The sequence below is a fragment of the Lepisosteus oculatus genome, chromosome 2, assembly GCF_040954835.1.
Source record: "Lepisosteus oculatus isolate fLepOcu1 chromosome 2, fLepOcu1.hap2, whole genome shotgun sequence".
Lineage (NCBI taxonomy): Eukaryota > Metazoa > Chordata > Actinopteri > Semionotiformes > Lepisosteidae > Lepisosteus > Lepisosteus oculatus.
In genome coordinates this window covers 29,899,704-29,921,784 of record NC_090697.1, presented here as the reverse complement: position 1 = coordinate 29,921,784, position 22,081 = coordinate 29,899,704, and the positions used below count along the sequence as shown (strand labels likewise).

Below are 22,081 nucleotides of genomic sequence, written 5' to 3'. Positions count from 1 at the left end.
TGTGTGATCTCCTGTCCCAGCCTGAGGAACAGACAGTGAGCCTGTCTCTCAATAATAATACAGTGTGTGATGTCCTGTCCCAGCCTGAGGAACAGACAGTGAACCTGTCTCTCAATAATAATTGTACAGTGTGTGATCTCCTGTCCCAGCCTGAGGAACAGACAGTGAGCCTGTCTCTCAATAATAATAATAATAATAATCATAATAATAATAATAATAATAATTAATAATAATAATACAGTGTGATCTCCTGTCCCAGCCTGAGGAACAGACAGTGAACCTGTCTCTCAATAATAATTATACAGTGTGTGATCTCCTGTCCCAGCCTGAGGAACAGACAGTGAGCCCGTCTCTCAATAATAATAATAATAATAATAATAATTAATAATAATATTGTGTGATCTCCTGTCCCAGCCTGAAGAACAGACAGTGAGTCTGTCTCTCAATAATAATTATACAGTGTGTGATCTCCTGTCCCAGCCTGAGGAACAGACAGTGAGCCTGTCTCTCAATAGTAATAATACAGTGTGTGATCTCCTGCCCCAGCCTGAGGAACAGTGAGCCTGTCTCTCCATAATAATAATACAGTGTGTGATCTCCTGTCCCAGCCTGAGGAACAGACAGTGAGCCTGTCTCTCAATAATAATAATACAGTGTGTGATCTCCTGCCCCAGCCTGAGGAACAGTGAGCCTGTCTCTCCATAATAATAATACAGTGTGTGATCTCCTGTCCCAGCCTGAGGAACAGTGAGCCTGTCTCTCCATAATAATAATACAGTGTGTGATCTCCTGTCCCAGCCTGAGGAACAGACAGTGAGCCTGTCTCTCAATAATAATAATAATAATACAGTGTGTGATCTCCTGTCTCAGCCTGAGGAACAGACAGTGAGTTTGTCTGTCCATAGTGTTCATTATTTTCCTATTTGTAAATGTTTTGTTGCAACACTGCAAGCTCTTTGAATCTGAATTTGAGTGGAGTCAAAAGAGAGTGGGAGCAGTGAGATAGAACAGTGTATTTCCTGAACTTCATATAATATAATAATATGATACTCTTTGGGATCAGACCACTGCCATTGACCCCTGACCTCTTAACCCTTGAACTTTTTTTAAACAGAGACACTGGAGAGTGATGCTAAGAACATACTGCTGGACATCAAGCACCCTGCCATCCGGAAACAGGTACTACTGAGACACGAGCGACACTGAGACACGGATAGCACTGAGACACAGGCGACACTGCTGAGACGCAGGCATCACTGAGGGACACTTATGACAGGGAGATAAGCAGAGAAGGGTCCGGGAGAACCAGAAAGTAGGAAGAGGGTGGTATGACATTGGAACAGCATGAGACAGGAGGAGAGAGCAGGGCGGAGTGGGAGAGTGATGGGGGAGGGGCCATGCCTGATTTCATTGGTTGTTGATGGAGATGTTGTGTTTGACTGACAGGCCTTGGAGTCCCTGCTGACCAGTAAGAACGCCCCTCTGTCATCTCTGACCAGTGTGACTCGGGCTCTGTTGGACAGCCTGAAGGACCAAGGTACGCCAGAACCGGGCCAGAGCCACCTGCCCCTGGGCTGGTCTGTCGCTATCCAGGCGTGACGCGAGTGTGTGATACCACATGACCAGTACTGCTGTGTGTGTTTCAGATCCAGAGAGCATCGACGACGGTCTCCTGCAGCTCTGCTCCACCCAGCTGAGCCTGCTGCAGCTCTACACTGACATCCAGACGCTGAACACTGAGGCACCGGAGCCCAGCTCAGACACTGTGAGATACAGCACTGACACACACTGACTATGAACACTGAGGCACCGGAGCCCAGCTCGGACACTGTGAGATTCAGCACTGACACACACTGACGCTGAACACTGAGGCACCGGAGCCCAGCCTGGACACTGTGAGATACAGCACTGACACACACTGACGCTGAACACTGAGGCACCGGAGCCCAGCTCAGACACTGTGAGATGCAGCACTGAGACACACTGACGCTGAACACTGAGGCAATGGAGCCCAACTCAGACACTGTGAGATGCAGCACTGAGACACACTGACGCTGAACACTGAGGCAATGGAGCCCAACTCAGACACTGTGAGATGCAGCACTGAGACACACTGACACTGAACACTGAGGCAATGGAGCCCAACTCAGACACTGTGAGATGCAGCACTGAGACACACTGACACTGAACACTGAGGCAATGGAGCCCAACTCAGACACTGTGAGATGCAGCACTGACACTGAACACTGAGGGACAGGAGCCCAGCTCAGACACTGAGAGATACAGCACTGACACTGAACACTGAGGGACAGGAGCCCAACTCAGACACTGAGAGATGCAGCACTGACACTGAACACTGAGGGACAGGAGCCCAGCTCAGACACTGAGAGATACACATGTACACGTAGCCTGACGTTTGATAAATGCTGTGGAAGAGAAACTCATCTCAGTCCCTCTCTTAGGCAGAGTCCTGCGATGTGGATAGTGACAGCGAGCTGGCTCGCCTCCGGCCAGCGCTACAGCGATACTCGGAACTCAACTCCCGCCCCTCGGTGTCATTCGCCCAGGAGCCGGGAGGCCCACTTCCTGTGCGCAGCTTCCTGTCGCAGCTGGAGTGCGAGGGCGGGGCGGTGCAGGTGGTGAAGGGTCCCGACAGCGACTGGACGCAGCTGGGTATGGCCGCAGAGTGCGGGGGTCTGTGTGGGGTCCTGGGTCTCCAGGCTTGGGTCCAGCGTTCCTGACTCCGGCCTTCTCTCTGCCCCGCAGGCAGCTTCCTGTTCTGGGCGTGCGTGAGCGGGAACAGCTCGCCCCGCAGGCTGTGTCAGAGACTACAGGACGCTGGTGTGAGCCCACAGCAGCTACTGGTGAGGGAGGGGAATGGCAGAAACTCACACAGGTGTGAGGAGAGAGAGGAGCAGGGAGGGGTGTGAGAAGAGGAGAAGAGCAGGGAGGGGTGTGAGGAGAGGGGAGAGAGAGAGAGGAGCAGGGAGGGGTGTGGAGAGGAGAGAGGAGCAGGGAGGGGTGTGGAGAGGAGAGAGGAGCAGGGAGGGGTGTGAGGAGAGAGAGAGGAGCAGGGAGGGGTGTGGAGAGGAGAGAGGAGCAGGGAGGGGTGTGAGGAGAGAGAGAGGAGCAGGGAGGGGTGTGGAGAGGAGAGAGGAGCAGGGAGGGGTGTGAGGAGAGAGAGAGGAGCAGGGAGGGGTGTGAGGAGAGAGAGAGGAGCAGGGAGGGGTGTGGGAAGAGGAGAGAGAGAGAGGAGCAGGGAGGGGTGTGGGAAGAGGAGAGAGAGAGAGGAGCAGGGTGAGGAGGGGTGTGAGGAGAAAGAGAGAGGACCAGGGAGGGGTGTGAGAAGAGGAGAGAGAGAGAGAGGAGCAGGGAGGGGTGTGGAGAGGAGAGAGGAGCAGGGAGGGGTGTGAGAAGAGGAGAGAGAGAGGGGAAGGGAGGGGTGTGAGAAGAGGAGAGAGAGAGAGGGGCAGGGAGGGGTGTGAGGAGAGAGAGAGAGGAGCAGGGAGGGGTGTGAGAAGAGGAGAGAGAGAGAGGAGCAGGGAGGGGTGTGAGGAGAGGAGAGAGAGGACCAGGGAGGGGTGTGAGGAGAGGAGAGAGAGGACCAGGGAGGGGTGTGAGGAGAGGAGAGAGAGAGAGAGAGAGAGGAGCAGGGAGGGGTGTGGAGAGGAGAGAGGAGCAGGGAGGGGTGTGAGGAGAGAGAGAGGAGCAGGGAGGGGTGTGAGGAGAGGAGAGAGAGAGAGAGGAGCAGGGAGGGGTGTGAGGAGAGGAGAGAGAGGACCAGGGAGGGGTGTGAGGAGAGGAGAGAGAGAGAGAGAGAGGAGCAGGGAGGGGTGTGGAGAGGAGAGAGGAGCAGGGGAGGGGTGTGAGGAGAGAGAGAGGAGCAGGGAGGGGTGTGAGGAGGGAGAGAGAGAGGAGCAGGGAGAGGAGAGAGGAGCAGGGGAGGGGTGTGAGGAGAGAGAGAGGAGCAGGGAGGGGTATGAGAAGAGGAGAGAGAGAGAGAGAGAGGAGCAGGGAGGGGTGTGGAGAGGAGAGAGGAGCAGGGAGGGGTGTGGAGAGGAGAGAGGAGCAGGGGAGGGGTGTGAGGAGAGAGAGAGGAGCAGGGAGGGGTGTGGAGAGGAGAGAGGAGCAGGGAGGGGTGTGAGGAGAGAGAGAGGAGCAGGGAGGGGTGTGGAGAGGAGAGAGGAGCAGGGAGGGGTGTGAGGAGAGAGAGAGGAGCAGGGAGGGGTGTGGAGAGGAGAGAGGAGCAGGGAGGGGTGTGAGAGAGAGAGAGGAGCAGGGAGGGGTGTGAGGAGAGAGAGAGGAGCAGGGAGGGGTGTGGGAAGAGGAGAGAGAGAGAGGAGCAGGGAGGGGTGTGGGAAGAGGAGAGAGAGAGAGGAGCAGGGTGAGGAGGGGTGTGAGGAGAGAGAGAGAGGACCAGGGAGGGGTGTGAGAAGAGGAGAGAGAGAGAGAGGAGCAGGGAGGGGGGGGGGGGAGAGGAGAGAGAGAGAGAGGAGCAGGGAGGGTGGGAGAGGAGAGAGGAGCAGGGAGGGGTGTGAGAAGAGGAGGGAGAGAGAGGGGCAGGGAGGGGTGTGAGAAGAGGAGAGAGAGAGAGGGGCAGGGAGGGGTGTGAGGAGAGAGAGAGAGGAGCAGGGAGGGGTGTGAGGAGAGGAGAGAGAGGACCAGGGAGGGGGTGTGAGGAGAGGAGAGAGAGAGAGAGAGGAGCAGGGAGGGGTGTGGAGAGGAGAGAGGAGCAGGGAGGGGTGTGAGGAGAGAGAGAGGAGCAGGGAGGGGTGTGAGGAGAGGGAGAGAGAGAGAGAGAGAGCAGGGAGGGGTGTGAGGAGAGGAGAGAGAGAGAGAGGAGCAGGGAGGGGTGTGAGGAGAGGAGAGAGAGGACCAGGGAGGGGTGTGAGGAGAGGAGAGAGAGAGAGAGAGAGGAGCAGGGAGGGGTGTGAGAGGAGAGAGGAGCAGGGAGGGGTGTGAGGAGAGAGAGAGGAGCAGGGAGGGGTGTGAGGAGGGAGAGAGAGAGGAGCAGGGAGAGGAGAGAGGAGCAGGGAGGGTGTGAGGAGAGAGAGAGGAGCAGGGAGGGGTATGAGAAGAGGAGAGAGAGAGAGAGAGAGGAGCAGGGAGGGTGTGGAGAGGAGAGAGGAGCAGGGAGGGGTGTGGAGAGGAGAGAGGGAGCAGGGAGGGGTGTGAGGAGAGAGAGAGGAGCAGGGAGGGGTGTGGAGAGGAGAGAGGAGCAGGGAGGGGTGTGAGAGAGAGAGAGGAGCAGGGAGGGGTGTGGAGAGGAGAGAGGAGCAGGGAGGGGTGTGAGAGAGAGAGGAGCAGGGAGGGGTGTGGAGAGGAGAGAGGAGCAGGGAGGGTGTGAGGAGAGAGAGAGGAGCAGGGAGGGGTGTGAGGAGAGAGAGAGGAGCAGGGAGGGGTGTGGGAAGAGGAGAGAGAGAGAGGAGCAGGGAGGGGTGTGGGAAGAGGAGAGAGAGAGAGGAGCAGGAGGGGTGTGGGAAGAGGAGAGAGAGAGAGGAGCAGGGTGAGGAGGGGTGTGAGGAGAAGAGAGAGAGGACCAGGGAGGGGTGTGAGAAGAGGAGAGAGAGAGAGAGGAGCAGGGGAGGGGGTGGGGGGGGAGAGGAGAGAGAGAGAGAGGAGCAGGGAGGGGTGTGGAGAGGAGAGAGGAGCAGGGAGGGGTGTGAGAAGAGGAGAGAGAGAGAGGGCAGGGAGGGGTGTGAGAAGAGGAGAGAGAGAGAGGGCAGGGAGGGGTGTGAGGAGAGAGAGAGAGGAGCAGGGGAGGGGTGTGAGGAGAGGAGAGAGAGGACCAGGGAGGGGTGTGAGGAGAGGAGAGAGAGACCAGGGAGGGGTGTGAGGAGAGGAGAGAGAGAGAGAGAGGAGCAGGGAGGGGTGTGGAGAGGAGAGAGGAGCAGGGAGGGGTGTGAGGAGAGAGAGAGGAGCAGGGAGGGGTGTGAGGAGAGGAGAGAGAGAGAGAGAGGAGCAGGGAGGGGTGTGAGGAGAGGAGAGAGAGGACCAGGGAGGGGTGTGAGGAGAGGAGAGAGAGAGAGAGAGGAGCAGGGAGGGGTGTGGAGAGGAGAGAGGAGCAGGGAGGAGTGTGAGGAGAGAGAGAGGAGCAGGAGGGGTGTGAGGAGGGAGAGAGGAGCAGGGAGGGGTGTGAGGAGGGAGAGAGAGAGGAGCAGGGAGAGGAGAGAGGAGCAGGGAGGGTGTGAGGAGAGAGAGAGGAGCAGGGAGGGGTATGAGAAGAGGAAGAGAGAGGAGCAGGGAGGGGTGTGGAGAGGAGAGAGGAGCAGGGAGGGGGTGAGGAGAGAGAGAGGAGCAGGGAGGGTGTGAGGAGAGGAGAGAGAGAGAGAGCAGGGAGGGGTGTGAGGAGAGGAGAGAGAGAGAGAGAGAGCAGGGAGGGGTGGGAGAGGAGAGAGGAGCAGGGAGGGGTGTGAGGAGAGAGAGAGGAGCAGGGGAGGGGTGTGGAGAGGAGAGAGGAGCAGGGAGGGGTGTGAGGAGAGAGAGAGGAGCAGGGAGGGGTGTGGAGAGGAGAGAGGAGCAGGGAGGGGTGTGAGGAGAGAGAGAGGAGCAGGGAGGGGTGTGGAGAGGAGAGAGGAGCAGGGAGGGGTGTGAGGAGAGAGAGAGGAGCAGGGAGGGGTGTGGGAAGAGGAGAGAGAGAGAGGAGCAGGGTGAGGAGGGGTGTGAGGAGAGAGAGAGAGGACCAGGGAGGGGTGTGAGAAGAGGAGAGAGAGAGAGAGGAGCAGGGAGGGGGGGGGAGAGGAGAGAGAGAGAGTGGAGCAGGGAGGGGTGTGGAGAGGAGAGAGGAGCAGGGAGGGGTGTGAGAAGAGGAGAGAGAGAGAGGGGCAGGAGGGGTGTGAGAAGAGGAGAGAGAGAGAGGGGCAGGGAGGGGTGTGAGGGAGAGAGAGAGAGGAGCAGGGAGGGGTGTGAGGAGAGGAGAGAGAGACCAGGGAGGGGTGTGAGGAGAGGAGAGAGAGGACCAGGGAGGGGTGTGAGGAGAGGAGAGAGAGAGAGAGAGGAGCAGGGAGGGGTGTGGAGAGGAGAGAGGAGCAGGGAGGGGTGTGAGGAGAGAGAGAGGAGCAGGGAGGGGTGTGAGGAGAGGAGAGAGAGAGGAGCAGGGAGGGGTGTGAGGAGAGGAGAGAGAGGACCAGGGAGGGGTGTGTGGAGAGGGAGAGAGAGAGAGAGAGAGAGAGAGGAGCAGGGAGGGGTGTGAGGAGAGAGAGAGGAGCAGGGAGGGGTGTGAGGAGGGAGAGAGGAGCAGGGAGGGGTGTGAGGAGGGAGAGAGAGAGGAGCAGGGAGAGGAGAGAGGAGCAGGGAGGGTGTGAGGAGAGAGAGAGGAGCAGGGAAGGGTATGAGAAGAGGAGAGAGAGGAGCAGGGAGGGGTGTGAGGAGAGAGAGAGGAGCAGGGAGGGGTGTGAGGAGGAGGAGAGAGAGAGAGAGGAGCAGGGAGGGGTGTGAGGAGAGGAGAGAGAGGACCAGGGAGGGGTGTGAGGAGAGGAGAGAGAGAGAGAGAGAGGAGCAGGGAGGGGTGTGGAGAGGAGAGAGGAGCAGGGAGGGGTGTGGAGAGGAGAGAGGAGCAGGGAGGGGTGTGAGGAGGGAGAGAGGAGCAGGGAGGGGTGTGAGGAGGGAGAGAGAGAGGAGCAGGGAGAGGAGAGAGGAGCAGGGAGGGTGTGGAGAGGAGAGAGGAGCAGGGAGGGGTGTGGAGAGGAGAGAGGAGCAGGGAGGGGTGTGGAGAGGAGAGAGGAGCAGGGAGGGGTGTGAGGAGAGAGAGAGGAGCAGGGAGGGGTGTGGAGAGGAGAGAGGAGCAGGGAGGGGTGTGAGGAGAGAGAGAGGAGCAGGGAGGGGTGTGGAGAGGAGAGAGAGGAGCAGGGAGGGGTGTGAGGAGAGAGAGGGAGAGGAGCAGGGAGGGGTGTGAGGAGAGAGAGAGAGGAGCAGGGAGGGGTGTGAGGAGAGAGAGAGAGGAGCAGGGAGGGGTGTTAGAAGAGGAGAGAGAGAGAGGAGCAGGGAGGGGTGTGGAGAGGAGAGAGGAGCAGGGAGGGGTGTGGAGAGGAGAGAGGAGCAGGGAGGGGTGTGAGGAGAGAGAGAGGAGCAGGGAGGGGTGTGAGGAGAGAGAGAGAGAGAGAGAGAGGAGCAGGGAGGGGTTGGAGAGGAGAGAGGAGCAGGGAGGGGTGTGAGGAGGGAGAGAGGAGCAGGGAGGGGTGTGAGGAGGGAGAGAGGAGCAGGGAGGGGTGTGAGGAGGGAGAGAGAGAGGAGCAGGGAGAGGAGAGAGGAGCAGGGAGGGGTGTGAGGAGAGAGAGAGGAGCAGGGAAGGGTATGAGAAGAGGAGAGAGAGGAGCAGGGAGGGGTGTGAGGAGAGAGAGAGGAGCAGGGAGGGGTGTGAGGAGAGGGAGAGAGAGAGAGAGAGGAGCAGGGAGGGGTGTGAGGAGAGGAGAGAGAGGACCAGGGAGGGGTGTGAGGAGAGGAGAGAGAGAGAGAGAGAGGAGCAGGGAGGGGTGTGGAGAGGAGAGAGGAGCAGGGAGGGGTGTGGAGAGGAGAGAGGGAGCAGGGAGGGGTGTGAGGAGGGAGAGAGGAGCAGGGAGGGGTGTGAGGGAGGGAGAGAGAGAGGAGCAGGGAGAGGAGAGAGGAGCAGGGAGGGGTGTGGAGAGGAGAGAGGAGCAGGGAGGGGTGTGGAGAGGAGAGAGGAGCAGGGAGGGGTGTGGAGAGGAGAGAGGAGCAGGGAGGGTGAGGAGAGAGAGAGAGCAGGGAGGGGTGTGGAGAGGAGAGAGGAGCAGGGAGGGGTGTGAGGAGAGAGAGAGGAGCAGGGAGGGGTGTGGAGAGGAGAGAGAGGAGCAGGGAGGGGTGTGAGGAGAGAGAGAGAGGAGCAGGGAGGGGTGTGAGGAGAGAGAGAGAGGAGCAGGGAGGGGTGTGAGGAGGAGAGAGAGGAGCAGGGAGGGGTGTTAGAAGAGGAGAGAGAGAGTGAGGAGCAGGGAGGGTGTGGAGAGGAGAGAGGAGCAGGGAGGGGTGTGGAGAGGAGAGAGGAGGCAGGGAGGGGTGTGAGGAGAGAGAGAGGAGCAGGGAGGGGTGTGAGGAGGAGAGAGAGAGAGACAGGAGGGGTGTGGAGAGGAGAGAGGAGCAGGGAGGGGTGTGAGGAGAGAGAGAGGAGCAGGGAGGGGTGTGAGGAGAGAGAGAGGAGCAGGGAGGGGTGTGGGAAGAGGAGAGAGAGAGAGGAGCAGGGAGGGGTGTGGGGAAGAGGGAGAGAGAGAGAGGAGCAGGGTGAGGAGGGGTGTGAGGAGAGAGAGAGAGGACCAGGGAGGGGTTGAGAAGAGGAGAGAGAGAGAGAGGAGCAGGGAGGGGGGGGGGGAGAGGAGAGAGAGAGAGAGGAGCAGGGAGGGGTGTGGAGAGGAGAGAGGAGCAGGGAGGGGTGTGAGAAGAGGGAGAGAGAGAGAGGAGCAGGGAGGGGTGTGGAGAGGAGAGAGAGCAGGGAGGGGTGTGAGAAGAGGAGAGAGAGAGAGGGGCAGGGAGGGGTGTGAGAAGAGGAGAGAGAGAGAGGGGCAGGGAGGGGTGTGAGAAGAGGAGAGAGAGAGAGGGGCAGGGAGGGGTGTGAGGAGAGAGAGAGAGGAGCAGGGAGGGGTGTGAGAAGAGGAGAGAGAGAGAGGAGCAGGGAGGGGTGTGAGGAGAGGAGAGAGAGGACCAGGGAGGGGTGTGAGGAGAGGAGAGAGAGGACCAGGGAGGGGTGTGAGGAGAGAGAGAGAGAGAGAGAGAGAGAGAGAGGAGCAGGGAGGGGTGTGGAGAGGAGAGAGGAGCAGGGAGGGGTGTGAGGGAGAGAGAGAGGAGCAGGGAGGGGTGTGAGGAGAGGAGAGAGAGAGAGAGGAGCAGGGAGGGGTGTGAGGAGAGGAGAGAGAGGACCAGGGAGGGGTGTGAGGAGAGGAGAGAGAGAGAGAGAGAGAGGAGCAGGGAGGGGTGTGGAGAGGAGAGAGGAGCAGGGAGGGGTGTGAGGAGAGAGAGAGGAGCAGGGAGGGGTGTGAGGAGAGGAGAGAGGAGCAGGGAGGGGTGTGAGGAGGGAGAGAGAGAGGAGCAGGGAGAGGAGAGAGGAGCAGGGAGGGGTGTGGAGAGAGAGAGAGGAGCAGGAAGGGTGTGGAGAGGAGAGAGGAGCAGGGAGGGGTGTGAGGAGAGAGAGAGGAGCAGGGAGGGGTGTGGAGAGGAGAGAGGAGCAGGGAGGGGTGTGAGGAGAGAGAGAGGAGCAGGGAGGGGTGTGGGAGAGGAGAGAGGAGCAGGGAGGGTGTGAGGAGAGAGAGAGGAGCAGGGAGGGGTGTGAGGAGAGAGAGAGGAGCAGGGAGGGGTGTGGGAAGAGGAGAGAGAGAGAGAGAGCAGGGAGGGGTGTGGAGAGAGGAGCAGGGAGGGGTGTGGAGAGGAGAGAGGAGCAGGGAGGGGTGTGAGGAGAGAGAGAGGAGCAGGGAGGGGTGTGGGAAGAGGAGAGAGAGAGAGGAGCAGGGAGGGGTGTGGGAAGAGGAGAGAGAGAGAGGAGCAGGGAGGGGTGTGAGAAGAGGAGAGAGAGAGAGAGGAGCAGGGAGGGGGGGGGAGAGGAGAGAGAGAGGAGCAGGGGAGGGGTGTGAGAGGAGAGAGGAGCAGGGAGGGGTGTGAGAAGAGGAGAGAGAGAGAGGGGCAGGAGGGGTGTGGAGAAGAGGAGAGAGAGAGAGGGGCAGGGGAGGGGTGTGAGGAGAGAGAGAGAGGAGCAGGGAGGGGTGTGAGAAGAGGAGAGAGAGAGAGGAGCAGGAGGGGTGTGAGGAGAGGGAGAGAGAGGACCAGGGAGGGTGTGAGGAGAGGAGAGAGAGGACAGGGAGGGGTGTGAGGAGAGGAGAGAGAGAGAGAGAGGAGCAGGGAGGGGTGTGGGAGAGGAGAGAGGAGCAGGGAGGGGTGTGAGGAGAGAGAGAGGAGCAGGGAGGGGTGTGAGGAGAGAGAGAGAGAGAGAGGAGCAGGGAGGGGTGTGAGGAGAGGGAGAGAGAGGACCAGGGAGGGGGTGTGAGGAGAGGAGAGAGAGAGAGAGAGAGAGGAGCAGGGAGGGGTGTGGAGAGGAGAGAGGAGCAGGGAGGGGTGTGAGGAGAGAGAGAGGAGCAGGGAGGGGTGTGAGGAGGGAGAGAGGAGCAGGGGGGGTGTGAGGAGGGAGAGAGAGAGAGGAGCAGGGAGAGGAGAGAGGAGCAGGGAGGGGTGTGAGGAGAGAGAGAGGAGCAGGGAGGGGGTATGAGAAGAGGAGAGAGAGAGGAGCAGGGAGGGGTGTGAGGAGGGAGAGGAGAGGAGCAGGGAGGGGTGTGAGGAGAGGAGGGAGAGGAGAGAGGAGCAGGGAGGGGTGTGAGGAGGGGAGGGAGAGGAGAAATGAGGGCTGTGAGGAGGGGAGGAAGAGCAGCAGGAAGAGGAGAGGGATGGTGACAGGAGGAAAGCTGGGGTTTAAAGTGGCATGCCTGTGTTTTGCAGTGAATTACACTGTCTCCCCTTCCTTTCCCACACCCTTCTCCTCCCTCTCCTCCGTTCTCCTCCTCTCCCTCTTCTTGGTGTCCTCCTTATCTCCTCCTGTCCTTCTCCTCTCCCCCTCCTGCTGCGCAGGCCCTGTGCCTCAGTATGTGGCTGTCCCGCGAGAGGGCGGTGTTGAGGGATCCGGAGGCTGTGTCCCGCCTGCGCGCCCTGCTGACTGAGCTCAGTTGCATGAGAGGTGTGTGGCTCTGGCAGGACAGCCTTACAGTCCAGCCCAGTGGACATGACTGCACTGACGACACAGGACAGGTCACAGAGCTGTCGGGACTGCTTGATCCCAAAGACTCATCCACTTATACAGCTAGTACAACATCATGGCTGGGCAGCTTGTTAGTGTGTGGGGGTCAGTGCTCTCAGTGCTGTGGACAGTGTGGGGGGTCAGTGCTCTGAGTGCTGTGGACAGTTCTGCGTCTCAGTGTCAGTGTTTGTTACAGGGGCAGTGGAGGAGTCCTGGGACCTCCAGACTGTCTCCCCCTGGTGGCAGCAGGTGCGCACTGTGTGTTCACAGTCTGAGAACTCTGGCGCCGCCCTGTTGGCTGGTTTGGTGGGGCAGAGTGTGGCCAAGAAATGCATTAACAGCCTGGCGCAGAAGAAGGTGAGCCTACAGCTCTGAGGACTGTGGTGATCTCTCAACACTCCTCTTTCTGTCTTACTGGTCCCTGAGAGCCTGAGCCTGTTTCTCTCTCTCTCTCTCAATTCAATTCAATTCAAGGTGCTTTATTAGCATGACCGATGGGTACAATCAGTGTTGCCAAAGCAAATAAAAATAATAAAATTAACATGGAACAAAACAAAAAATAAAATAAAATCTACAGACATTTACAACAAAGACGTATCATAAAATATTTACATATACTGTAAATATATTGAGCATTATTGGGAGACAGACTCACTGTTCCTCAGGCTGTGACAGGAGATCACATACTGGGCTGCCAGTTCAACTGAGTTCCCTCCTCCCTCTCCCAGTAGGACTGGGAGTTGTTGTGATTCTGGCAGGTGTGAGAATTCTGGGATAAGATTTGTAAATTGAGGGAAGAATGTTTCTCTAATCCCAGAGTATCTGTCACAGTGCAGTAGGAAGTGCACCTCTGTCTCTATTTCTCCCCGCTGGCAGTGGGAGCACAGCCTGTCCTCTCTGGGCAGCCAGGTCTGCCTGTGTCGCCCAGTTTCTATGGCCAGGCTGTGGTCACTGAGCCTGTACTTTGTCAGGGTCTGTTTCTGTTTGCTGTTTCTTATCTTGGTCAAATATTCGGCTAGTGTGTATTGTCTGTTTAGGGTTCTGTAGCATTCCAGTTTATGTTGTGTTTGTGTTTGTGTGTGTGTGTCCCAGTGTGTGAGATATTGCTGTTTGATCTGTGCTGTGATGTGGTTGAGTCTGGGTTGTGGTGTTCTAGCAGTGCTGTCCTGAGGCTGGTTAGTGTCAGTGTGGCTCAGGTCAGTGAGCCTCAGGACCAGCTGGCTCAGGGGGCTCTGTTTTGGGCTCAGCTCTTGGCTCAGCAGGGCTTTGTGGTGGTAGGAATTTTGGTCGCTGTTTTTTAGGTGTAGCCAATACTCTTACACTCTCTCTCAGTTCCAGACTGAGTGCCTGTCTGACTCATGGGAGGCAGTGTCTCTGGAGCTGGAGCAGTGGGCCGTGTGTCTCAGACAGCTGGAGGACTGCTTGGCTTTGCAGACATTGCTGTCCCTGCCCTCCCCTCGCCCACCCCCAGGGGGCGTGGCGGTGACCCGCCTCACTGTCAGAGCGCTCCTGGAGGCCGGCAGAGGTACTGCGCGCCGCCTCTCTCTTACCCGTCTCACGTCTGTGTTGCCGCCAGGGGTTTACGGGGGTGAGTGATTGCTGTGCTGAACGCTCTGCAGGGGGAGTGGCGGACAGCGTGTCCAAGTGGGTGTTCCAGCAGGACCTGGCCCCCGGGCAGCTGGGACAGCTGCTGCGGCGCGGGGGGGCGGACAGAGCGAGCCAGGAGCAGAGCGCAGCAGAGCCAGGGGCGGACGAGGAGAGCCAAGAGGACGCTGGGCTGAAGACAGCCGCAGGTCAGTGCCGGTGGGCTCAGATGGTATGGTGTCCCTCAGTTGTGTCCCCACTCCTGTTTTTGTTCCAGAAGTGTGCTAACATGAGTGTCTCTCTGAATCTGTGGAGAGGAGATAACCGCAGGAAGTGTCTCTCTGTGTTTCAGAGCTGTGTTAACTGGGGGAGTGTCTCTCTCTGTGTTTCAGAGCTGTGTTAACTGGGGGTGTCTCTCTCTGTGTTTCAGAGCTGTGTTAACTGGGGGAGTGTCTCTCTCTGTGTTTCAGAGCTGTGTTAACTGGGGGAGTGTCTCTCTCTGTGTTTCAGAGCTGTGTTAACTGGGGGAGTGTCTCTCTGTGTTTCAGAGCTGTGTTAACTGGGGGTGTCTCTCTCTGTGTTTCAGAGGGGCAACTGGGGGAGTGTCTCTCTCTGTGTTTCAGAGCTGTGTTAACTGGGGGGGTGTCTCTCTCTGTTCCAGAGCTGTGTTAACTGGGGGAGTGTCTCTCTGTGTTTCAGAGCTGTGTTAACTGGGGGAGTGTCTCTCTCTGTGTTTCAGAGCTGTGTTAACTGGGGGGGTGTCTCTCTCTGTTCCAGAGCTGCTATTTGCTGTGTTCCAGCGGTTCCCATGCTCTATGTCCCCAGACCTGCTGTCGGCTCACTGCTGCTGGGAGTACGTGGTGCAGTGGAACAAGGATCCTGAGGTGAGCCAGGTGAACGAGTCACGCCCCTCTCTCTCCTGGCAGGCGTGCTGTCTCAGCTCTGCCTCTGCTGGATCTGGAGGTTTGGAAAAGCAGATATTCAAGTAGTGCAGGTTTTCTTCAAGCACTCTAGCAAATGGGAAACGTCCTCCTCCTGATGTTGGTGAGGGGTTTTCCTCTCTCTCACCCCTCTCTCTCTCGCCAGGTGGGACAATACCTGTCCTGGGCAGTGGAGCACCTGAGACAGATCAGCAACCCCCACATCCAGCACGGTGAGCCAGACGACTGGGATGAGCAGTCACAGGCTCACCCAGTGCCTCAGCACCAACTGTAACTACACACAGTCTCGGAGATGACTCGTGTATTCATTCTCCTCCTTCTCAGGGATCGGGGTGATGATGTGGAGCACATTCATCGTGAAGCGCTTCTCTGCTGCAGCCTTCCTCATGGAAAAGGTCAGCAGAGAGAGACAGTGTGTTTGCCCTCAGCTCTCTTGTGACTCTTACCCTCTCAGCTTCTGCTGTGACCTCTGACCTCTGTGTGTGTTTGCCCTCACATTTTGTGTCTTTTATAGGTGGGCAAGGCTCCGAAGGATCGACTGTGTCGGCGGGTGAGTTTCAGTTCCCAACACACCATGTCGCCTCTCAGCTTGTCCTCCTTCTGTCTTGGGCATGGCTAGTAGAAGAGGAGTGCCCTGTGGTGTGGGTGTGGCCAGTAGAAGAGGAGTGCCCTGTGGTGTGGGTGTGGCCAGTAGAAGAGGAGTGCCCTGTGGTGTGGGTGTGGCCAGTAGAAGAGGAGTGCCCTGTGGTGTGGGTGTGGCCAGTATAAGGGGTGTGTCCTGTGATGTGGGTGTGGCCAATATAATGTGAGTGCCCTACTGTGTGGGTGTGGCCAGTAGAAGAGGAGTGCCCTACTGTGTGGGTGTGGCCAGTAGAAGAGGAGTGCCCTGTGGTGTGGGTGTGGCCAGTATAAGGGATGTGCACTGTGATGTGGGTGTGGCCAGTAGAAGAGGGGTGCCCTCCTGTGTGGGTGTGGCCAGTAGAAGAGGGGTGCCCTCCTGTGTGGGTGTGGCCAGTAGAAGAGGGGTGCCCTCCTGTGTGGGTGTGGCCAGTAGAAGAGGGGTGCCCTCCTGTGTGGGTGTGGCCAGTAGAAGGGGAGTGCCCTGTGGTGTGGGTGTGGCCAGTAGAAGGGGAGTGCCCTCCTGTGTGGGTGTGGCCAGTAGAGGAGGTGCCGTGCAGTGTGGGTGTGGCTGTCATAGTAATGGTAGTGCTGTGCTGGACTAATACTGGGTCTATATCTGTCTGCAGGATGTGGGGATGGGTGACACTGCCATGACATCATTCCTGGGGTCGTGCACTCAGCTGCTGCAGATCCTGATGGAGGTAACTCTGCTAATACTGTTTCTATCACTGCTGCAGATTGTTCTCCTGTCATACACCCCTGGGAAAGACTGTATACTGGACCAATCACTCTGCCCTCTCTCCACCCTTCCATCTCTCCACTCTCCCCTCTCCTCCTGCCCAGTCCAGTGTCCAGGCTCCTGACCTCTGACCCCTCTGTATACTGGACCGGTCACCCTCCCCTCTCCTCCTGCCCAGTGCAGTGTCCAGGCTCCTGACCTCTGACCCCTCTGTATACTGGACCGGTCACTCTCCCCTCTCCTCCTGCCCAGTGCAGTGTCCAGGCTCCTGACCTCTGACCCCTCTGTATACTGGACCGGTCACTCTCCCCTCTCCTCCTGCCCAGTGCAGTGTCCAGGCTCCTGACCTCTGACCCCTCTGTATACTGGACCGGTCACCCTCCCCTCTCCTCCTGCCCAGTGCAGTGTCCAGGCTCCTGACCTCTGACCCCTCTGTATACTGGACTCTGCACTCTGCCCTCTCCTCCTGCCCAGTGCAGTGTCCAGGCTCCTGACCTCTGACCCCTCTGTATACTGGACCGGTCACTCTGCCCTCTCCTCCTGCCCAGTGCAGTGTCCAGGCTCCTGACCTCTGGCCTCTGTCTCCCTGCAGGCGGACGTGGGGCGTGACGAGGTGCCTCCCCCGGCGCTGGCAGTGGAGGAGGTGTGGGGGGGTGCAGAGGGCCGCAGCTCGCTGGCGGAGCTGGCCCTAGAGCAGCGACCAGTACACTACCCTCTGGTCCAGCATCACGTGCTGCTGGCTACCCTGCTGCACGCCGCCATGACCTTCAACCTCCGGTCCGCGCGGCCCCTCGGACTCTTCGACAGCAAGGTCAGTGGCGGAGGAGGGGGTCTGTGGGCTGGCTAATCTGAGGTCTGTTCTCTGCTCCGATTGAGATCCCAGCCCTCAGGTTGGGGTCAAGAGGCAGTGAAACACATGAAACACATGAACGATTGCGATTCTGTAGTTAATAAGTGTGGCTCGTTCTTCTGACCCCAGAGAAGAACTGACTGTCACGCTGACCCGCAGCCCAGTTCTGTCACACGAGATCGTGACCCCAGAGACACAGCGACTGTCACACTGACCTGCGGCCCAGATCTGTCACACGAGATCATGACCCCAGAGACAAGGCGACTGTCACACTGACCTGCGGCCCAGATCTGTAACAACACGAGATCGTGACCCCAGAGACACGATGACTGTCACACTGACCCGCGGCCCAGATCTGTCACACGAGATCATGACCCCAGAGACACAGCGACTGTCACACTGACCCGCGGCCCAGTTCTGTAACAACACGAGATCGTGACCCCAGAGACAAGGCGACTGTCACACTGACCTGCGGCCCAGATCTGTAACAACACGAGATCATGACCCCAGAGACACGACGACTGTCACGCTGACCCGCGGCCCAGTTCTGTAACAGCACGAGATCGTGACCCCAGAGACACGACGACTGTCACACTGACCCGCGGCCCAGTTCTGTCACACGAGATCGTGACCCCAGAGACACGGCGACTGTCACACTGACCTGCGGCCCAGATCTGTAACAACACGAGATCGTGACCCCAGAGACAAGGCGACTGTCACACTGACCCGCGGCCCAGTTCTGTCACACGAGATCGTGACCCCAGAGACACGACGACTGTCACACTGACCCGCGGCCCAGTTCTGTCACACGAGATCGTGACCCCAGAGACACAGTGACTGTCACACTGACCAGCGGCCCAGTTCTGTCACACGAGATCATGACCCCAGAGACACAGCGACTGTCACACTGACCCGCGGCCCAGATCTGTAACAACACGAGATCGTGACCCCAGAGACAAGGCGACTGTCACACTGACCCGCGGCCCAGATCTGTAACAACACGAGATCGTGACCCCAGAGACAAGGCGACTGTCACACTGACCGGCGGCCCAGATCTGTCACACGAGATCGTGACCCCAAAGACTGTCACACTGACCTGCGGCCCAGATCTGTAACAACACGAGATCGTGACCCCAGAGACACGGCGACTGCCACACTGACCCGCGGCCCAGATCTGTAACAACACGAGATCGTGACCCCAGAGACACGGCGACTGTCACACTGACCTGCGGCCCAGATCTGTAACAAAACGAGATCGTGACCCCAGAGACACAGTGACTGTCACACTGACCAGCGGCCCAGATCTGTAACAACACGAGATCGTGACCCCAGAGACACGGCGACTGCCACACTGACCCGCGGCCCAGATCTGTAACAACTCGAGATCATGACCCCAGAGACACGGCGACTGTCACACTGACCAGCGGCCCAGATCTGTCACACGAGATCGTGACCCCAGAGACACGGCGACTGTCACACTGACCCCCGGCCCAGATCTGTAACAACACGAGATCGTGACCCCAGAGACACGGCGACTGTCACACTGACCCCCGGCCCAGATCTGTAACAACACGAGATCGTGACCCCAGAGACACGGCGACTGTCACACTGACCCGCGGCCCAGATCTGTAACAACATGAGATTGTGACCCCAGAGACACAGCGACTGTCACACTGACCCCCGGCCCAGTTCTGTCACACGAGATCGTGACCCCAGAGACAGGCGACTGTCACACTGACTCGCGGCCCAGATCTGTACTGGCTTCATCTTCCAGTAAAGCTGTTTAGTTTCCTATCCAGAGTCAGAGCAGTTATTGACGCACTGTAGTGAAACATGATGCGCTGGATGAGGCTTTTGCAGGCAGAAATGACTGTCCTAGGAGAGGCTGCTGTGGCAACTGTTCTAGTTTCCTTCTTGTTGGTACCTCTTCCCACCGTCACAGTTGTCCGAGCGGACAGTCGTTCCTTCTTGCCAAGTAATGGGCAGTTTCTGCCAGGTAGAAGCCCCCCCGGGTCGACTGGGGCAGTAGGACCTCATTTGTACCCAAGCTCCTGAGGCCCAGTCTGCTCACTGTTCCGCTCCTCTCTCCAGGGCAAGAACGCCTTCTTCAAGGACCTCACCTCCATCCAGCTGCTGCCCAGCGGAGACGTGGACCCCAGCCTGGTGTCGCTGAGGCAGGAGGTGAGAGCGCCCCCCGCTGGCAGGTGCGGGGAATGACTCTGTAGAGCCCCAGTGTGTTTTGCTGATGTCTCTCTCTTCCTCTTCCTTTTTCCCCGTCTCCCTTCTCTCGCATCCCTCATTCCTGCTTATCTGCCCCTTCTCTCTCCTCTCCCTCATTCCTCCTGCTCCTCTCTCCTCTCCCTCATTCCTCCGGCTCCTCTCTCCTCTCCCTCATTCCACCTGCTCCTCTCTCCTCTCCCTCATTCCTCCTGCTCCTCTCTCCTCTCCCTCATTCCTCCGGCTCCTCTCTTCTCTCCCTCATTCCTCCGGCTCCTCTCTCCTCTCCCTCATTCCTCCTGCTCCTCTCTCCTCTCCCTCATCCACCGGCTCCTCTCTCCTCTCCCTCATTCCTCCGGCTCCTCTCTTCTCTCCCTCATTCCTCCTGCTCCTCTCTCCTCTCCCTCATCCACCGGCTCCTCTCTCCTCTCCCTCATTCCTCCGGCTCCTCTCTTCTCTCCCTCATTCCTCTGGCTCCTCTCTCCTCTCCCTCATTCCTCCGGCTCCTCTCTCCTCTCCCTCATTCCACCGGCTCCTCTCTCCTCTCCCTCATTCCACCGGCTCCTCTCTCCTCTCCCTCATTCCACCGGCTCCTCTCTCCTCTCCCTCATTCCACCTGCTCCTCTTTCCTCTCCCTCATTCCTCCGGCTCCTCTCTCCTCTCCCTCATTCCTCCGGCTCCTCTCTCCTCTCCCTCATTCCTCACTTTTAGGTGAAGTGTGGAGTGGAGAATCAGGACTCCTCCTCAGTGCTGTTGTAGGTGCAGGGGGAGGTGTGGAGTGGAGTTACAGGACTCCTGTCTCTCTCAGTTTCTTTTGAAGGTGCTGAGTGGGTGGGTTCAGTCTCTTGGGGAGACGGGTGAGGAGTCTGCTCCCTCTTCTGTCCCTGGAGCTGAGCTGTGGCCCTCACTGGTCCTGGATCTGGGCCCCCTCCTGCAGGTGAACCCCGACATTCTGCGCCGACATCTGGTGTGTGAGCTGTACAGCCAGGGATTGGATCGACGGGCTGAGGAGGTACTGTCCCTGTGAGATCCGTGGCATGACCCAGAATGATCAGTTCCCAGTAACCCTGTTAATGCTTTGTCTCACTGAACTCCAGCAGTATTACAGCTCTTGAGGTCTTATACACTATATACACTATACATTCTTGAACAACATCATGAGAGGAGCATACTGTATCGGGTACTGCAAATCACCATCGCTGCTCCTCACAGCAGTGTACCAGCTACACTGTTCCCCTTTCTATAATCGTTCTCTCCAACACCCCACACTACTGTACTCCTGCAGCACACTCACCTGACACTACCGTACCCCAGCAACACTCACTCTGACACTACCGTACCCCAGCAACACTCACTCTGACACTACTGTACCCCAGCAACACTCTCCCCTGACACTACCGTACCCCAGCAACACTCACTCTGACACTACCGTACCCCAGCAACACTCACTCTGACACTACTGTACCCCAGCAACACTCTCCCCTGACACTACCGTACCCCAGCAACACTCACTCTGACACTACCGTACCCCAGCAACACTCACTCTGACACTACTGTACCCCAGCAACACTCTCCCCTGACACTACCGTACCCCAGCAACACTCACTCTGACACTACCGTACCCCAGCAACACTCACTCTGACACTACCGTACCCCAGCAACACTCACTCTGACACTACCGTACCCCAGCAACACTCTCCCCTGACACTACCGTACCCCAGCAACACTCACTCTGACACTACCGTACCCCAGCAACACTCACTCTGACACTACCGTACCCCAGCAACACTCACTCTGACTCTACTGTACCCCAGCAACACTCTCACTCTGACACTACCGTACCCCAGCAACACTCACTCTGACACTACCGTACCCCAGCAACACTCACTCTGACACTACCGTACCCCAGCAACACTCTCACTCTGACACTACCGTACCCCAGCAACACTCACTCTGACACTACCGTACCCCAGCAGGACTCTCACCCTGATGATGATGTACCCATTAAAGCACTGTACACTAATAACACATTCTTTACCTTCCCTGGTGTCTCAGGTGATGTTGGAGGTGGAGGATCGAGAGGTTCTGGGCTCCCAGCTGCTAGTTCTCACAGGCCAGAGGCTCTCCTTCGCCCTGCTGCACACCCAGACCCGGCCTGGCATGGAGCTGCTCGCCCGCCTGCCCCCTGTCCTCTGCACCTGGCTCAAGGCCATGGTAAGAGAGCGCAGCACTACAGTGGACACACGGCACTGTGAGCTCCAGAGGACTGTATACACACGGCACTGAGCTACAGAGGACTGTATACACACGGCACTGTGAGCTCCAGAGGACTGTATACACACGGCACTGTGAGGTCCAGAGGACTGTATACACACGGCACTGAGCTACAGAGGACTGTATACACACGGCACTGTGAGCTACAGCGGACTGTATACACACGGCACTGAGCTACAGAGGACTGTATACACACGGCACTGAGCTACAGAGGACTGTATACACACGGCACTGAGCTACAGCGGACTGTATACACACGGCACTGAGCTACAGAGGACTGTATACACACGGCACTGTGAGCTACAGGGGACTGTATACACACGGCACTGTGAGCTACAGAGGACTGTATACACACGGCACTGTGAGCTACAGAGGACTGTATACACACGGCACTGTGAGCTACAGAGGACTGTATACACACGGCACTGAGCTACAGAGGACTGTATACACACGGCACTGCGAGCTACAGCGGACTGTATACACACGGCACTGTGAGCTACAGGGGACTGTATACACACGGCACTGTGAGCTACAGCGGACTGTATACACACGGCACTGAGCTACAGAGGACTGTATACACACGGCACTGTGAGCTACAGAGGACTGTATACACACGGCACTGTGAGCTACAGAGGACTGTATACACACGGCACTGTGAGCTACAGAGGACTGTATACACACGGCACTGAGCTACAGAGGACTGTATACACACGGCACTGTGAGCTACAGAGGACTGTATACACACGGCACTGCGAGCTACAGCGGACTGTATACACACGGCACTGCGAGCTACAGAGGACTGTATACACACGGCACTGCGAGCTACAGAGGACTGTATACACACGGCACTGTGAGCTACAGAGGACTGTATACACACGGCACTGTGAGCTACAGAGGACTGTATACACACGGCACTGTGAGGTCCAGAGGACTGTATACACACGGCACTGCGAGCTACAGAGGACTGTATACACACGGCACTGCGAGCTACAGAGGACTGTATACACACGGCACTGTGAGCTACAGAGGACTGTATACACACGGCACTGTGAGCTACAGAGGACTGTACAAAGTGTCCTCTGTGTCCTTGAAGCTGGTTTGCTGTACTGCCCTTACTGCCCCTGTACAGCGCC

At 58.2% G+C, this 22,081-nt stretch overlaps 1 protein-coding gene across 2 annotated transcripts in view; it reads left to right on the top strand.

Moving 5' to 3' along the window:
• rab3gap2 (RAB3 GTPase activating protein subunit 2 (non-catalytic)) overlaps window positions 1-22,081 on the top strand; it is a 46,289-nt gene that overhangs the window by 23,673 nt on the left and 535 nt on the right. Inside the window, exons 17-34 of one of the 2 annotated variants that reach the window (XM_069199176.1) lie at window positions 1,115-1,179; window positions 1,447-1,537; window positions 1,647-1,765; window positions 2,463-2,673; window positions 2,767-2,864; window positions 11,557-11,662; window positions 11,919-12,079; window positions 13,055-13,247; window positions 13,342-13,515; window positions 14,084-14,190; window positions 14,393-14,459; window positions 14,572-14,642; window positions 14,762-14,797; window positions 15,495-15,569; window positions 16,200-16,418; window positions 18,549-18,638; window positions 19,483-19,686; window positions 20,730-20,888. In XM_069199176.1, the coding sequence (XP_069055277.1) occupies window positions 1,115-1,179; window positions 1,447-1,537; window positions 1,647-1,765; window positions 2,463-2,673; window positions 2,767-2,864; window positions 11,557-11,662; window positions 11,919-12,079; window positions 13,055-13,247; window positions 13,342-13,515; window positions 14,084-14,190; window positions 14,393-14,459; window positions 14,572-14,642; window positions 14,762-14,797; window positions 15,495-15,569; window positions 16,200-16,418; window positions 18,549-18,638; window positions 19,483-19,686; window positions 20,730-20,888 (2,246 nt within the window). Of the gene's footprint in view, window positions 1-1,114; window positions 1,180-1,446; window positions 1,538-1,646; window positions 1,766-2,462; window positions 2,674-2,766; window positions 2,865-11,556; window positions 11,663-11,918; window positions 12,080-13,054; window positions 13,248-13,341; window positions 13,516-14,083; window positions 14,200-14,392; window positions 14,460-14,571; window positions 14,643-14,761; window positions 14,798-15,494; window positions 15,570-16,199; window positions 16,419-18,548; window positions 18,639-19,482; window positions 19,687-20,729; window positions 20,889-22,081 lie in introns of both variants that reach the window. The other variant, XM_069199175.1, reaches the window with a different exon arrangement.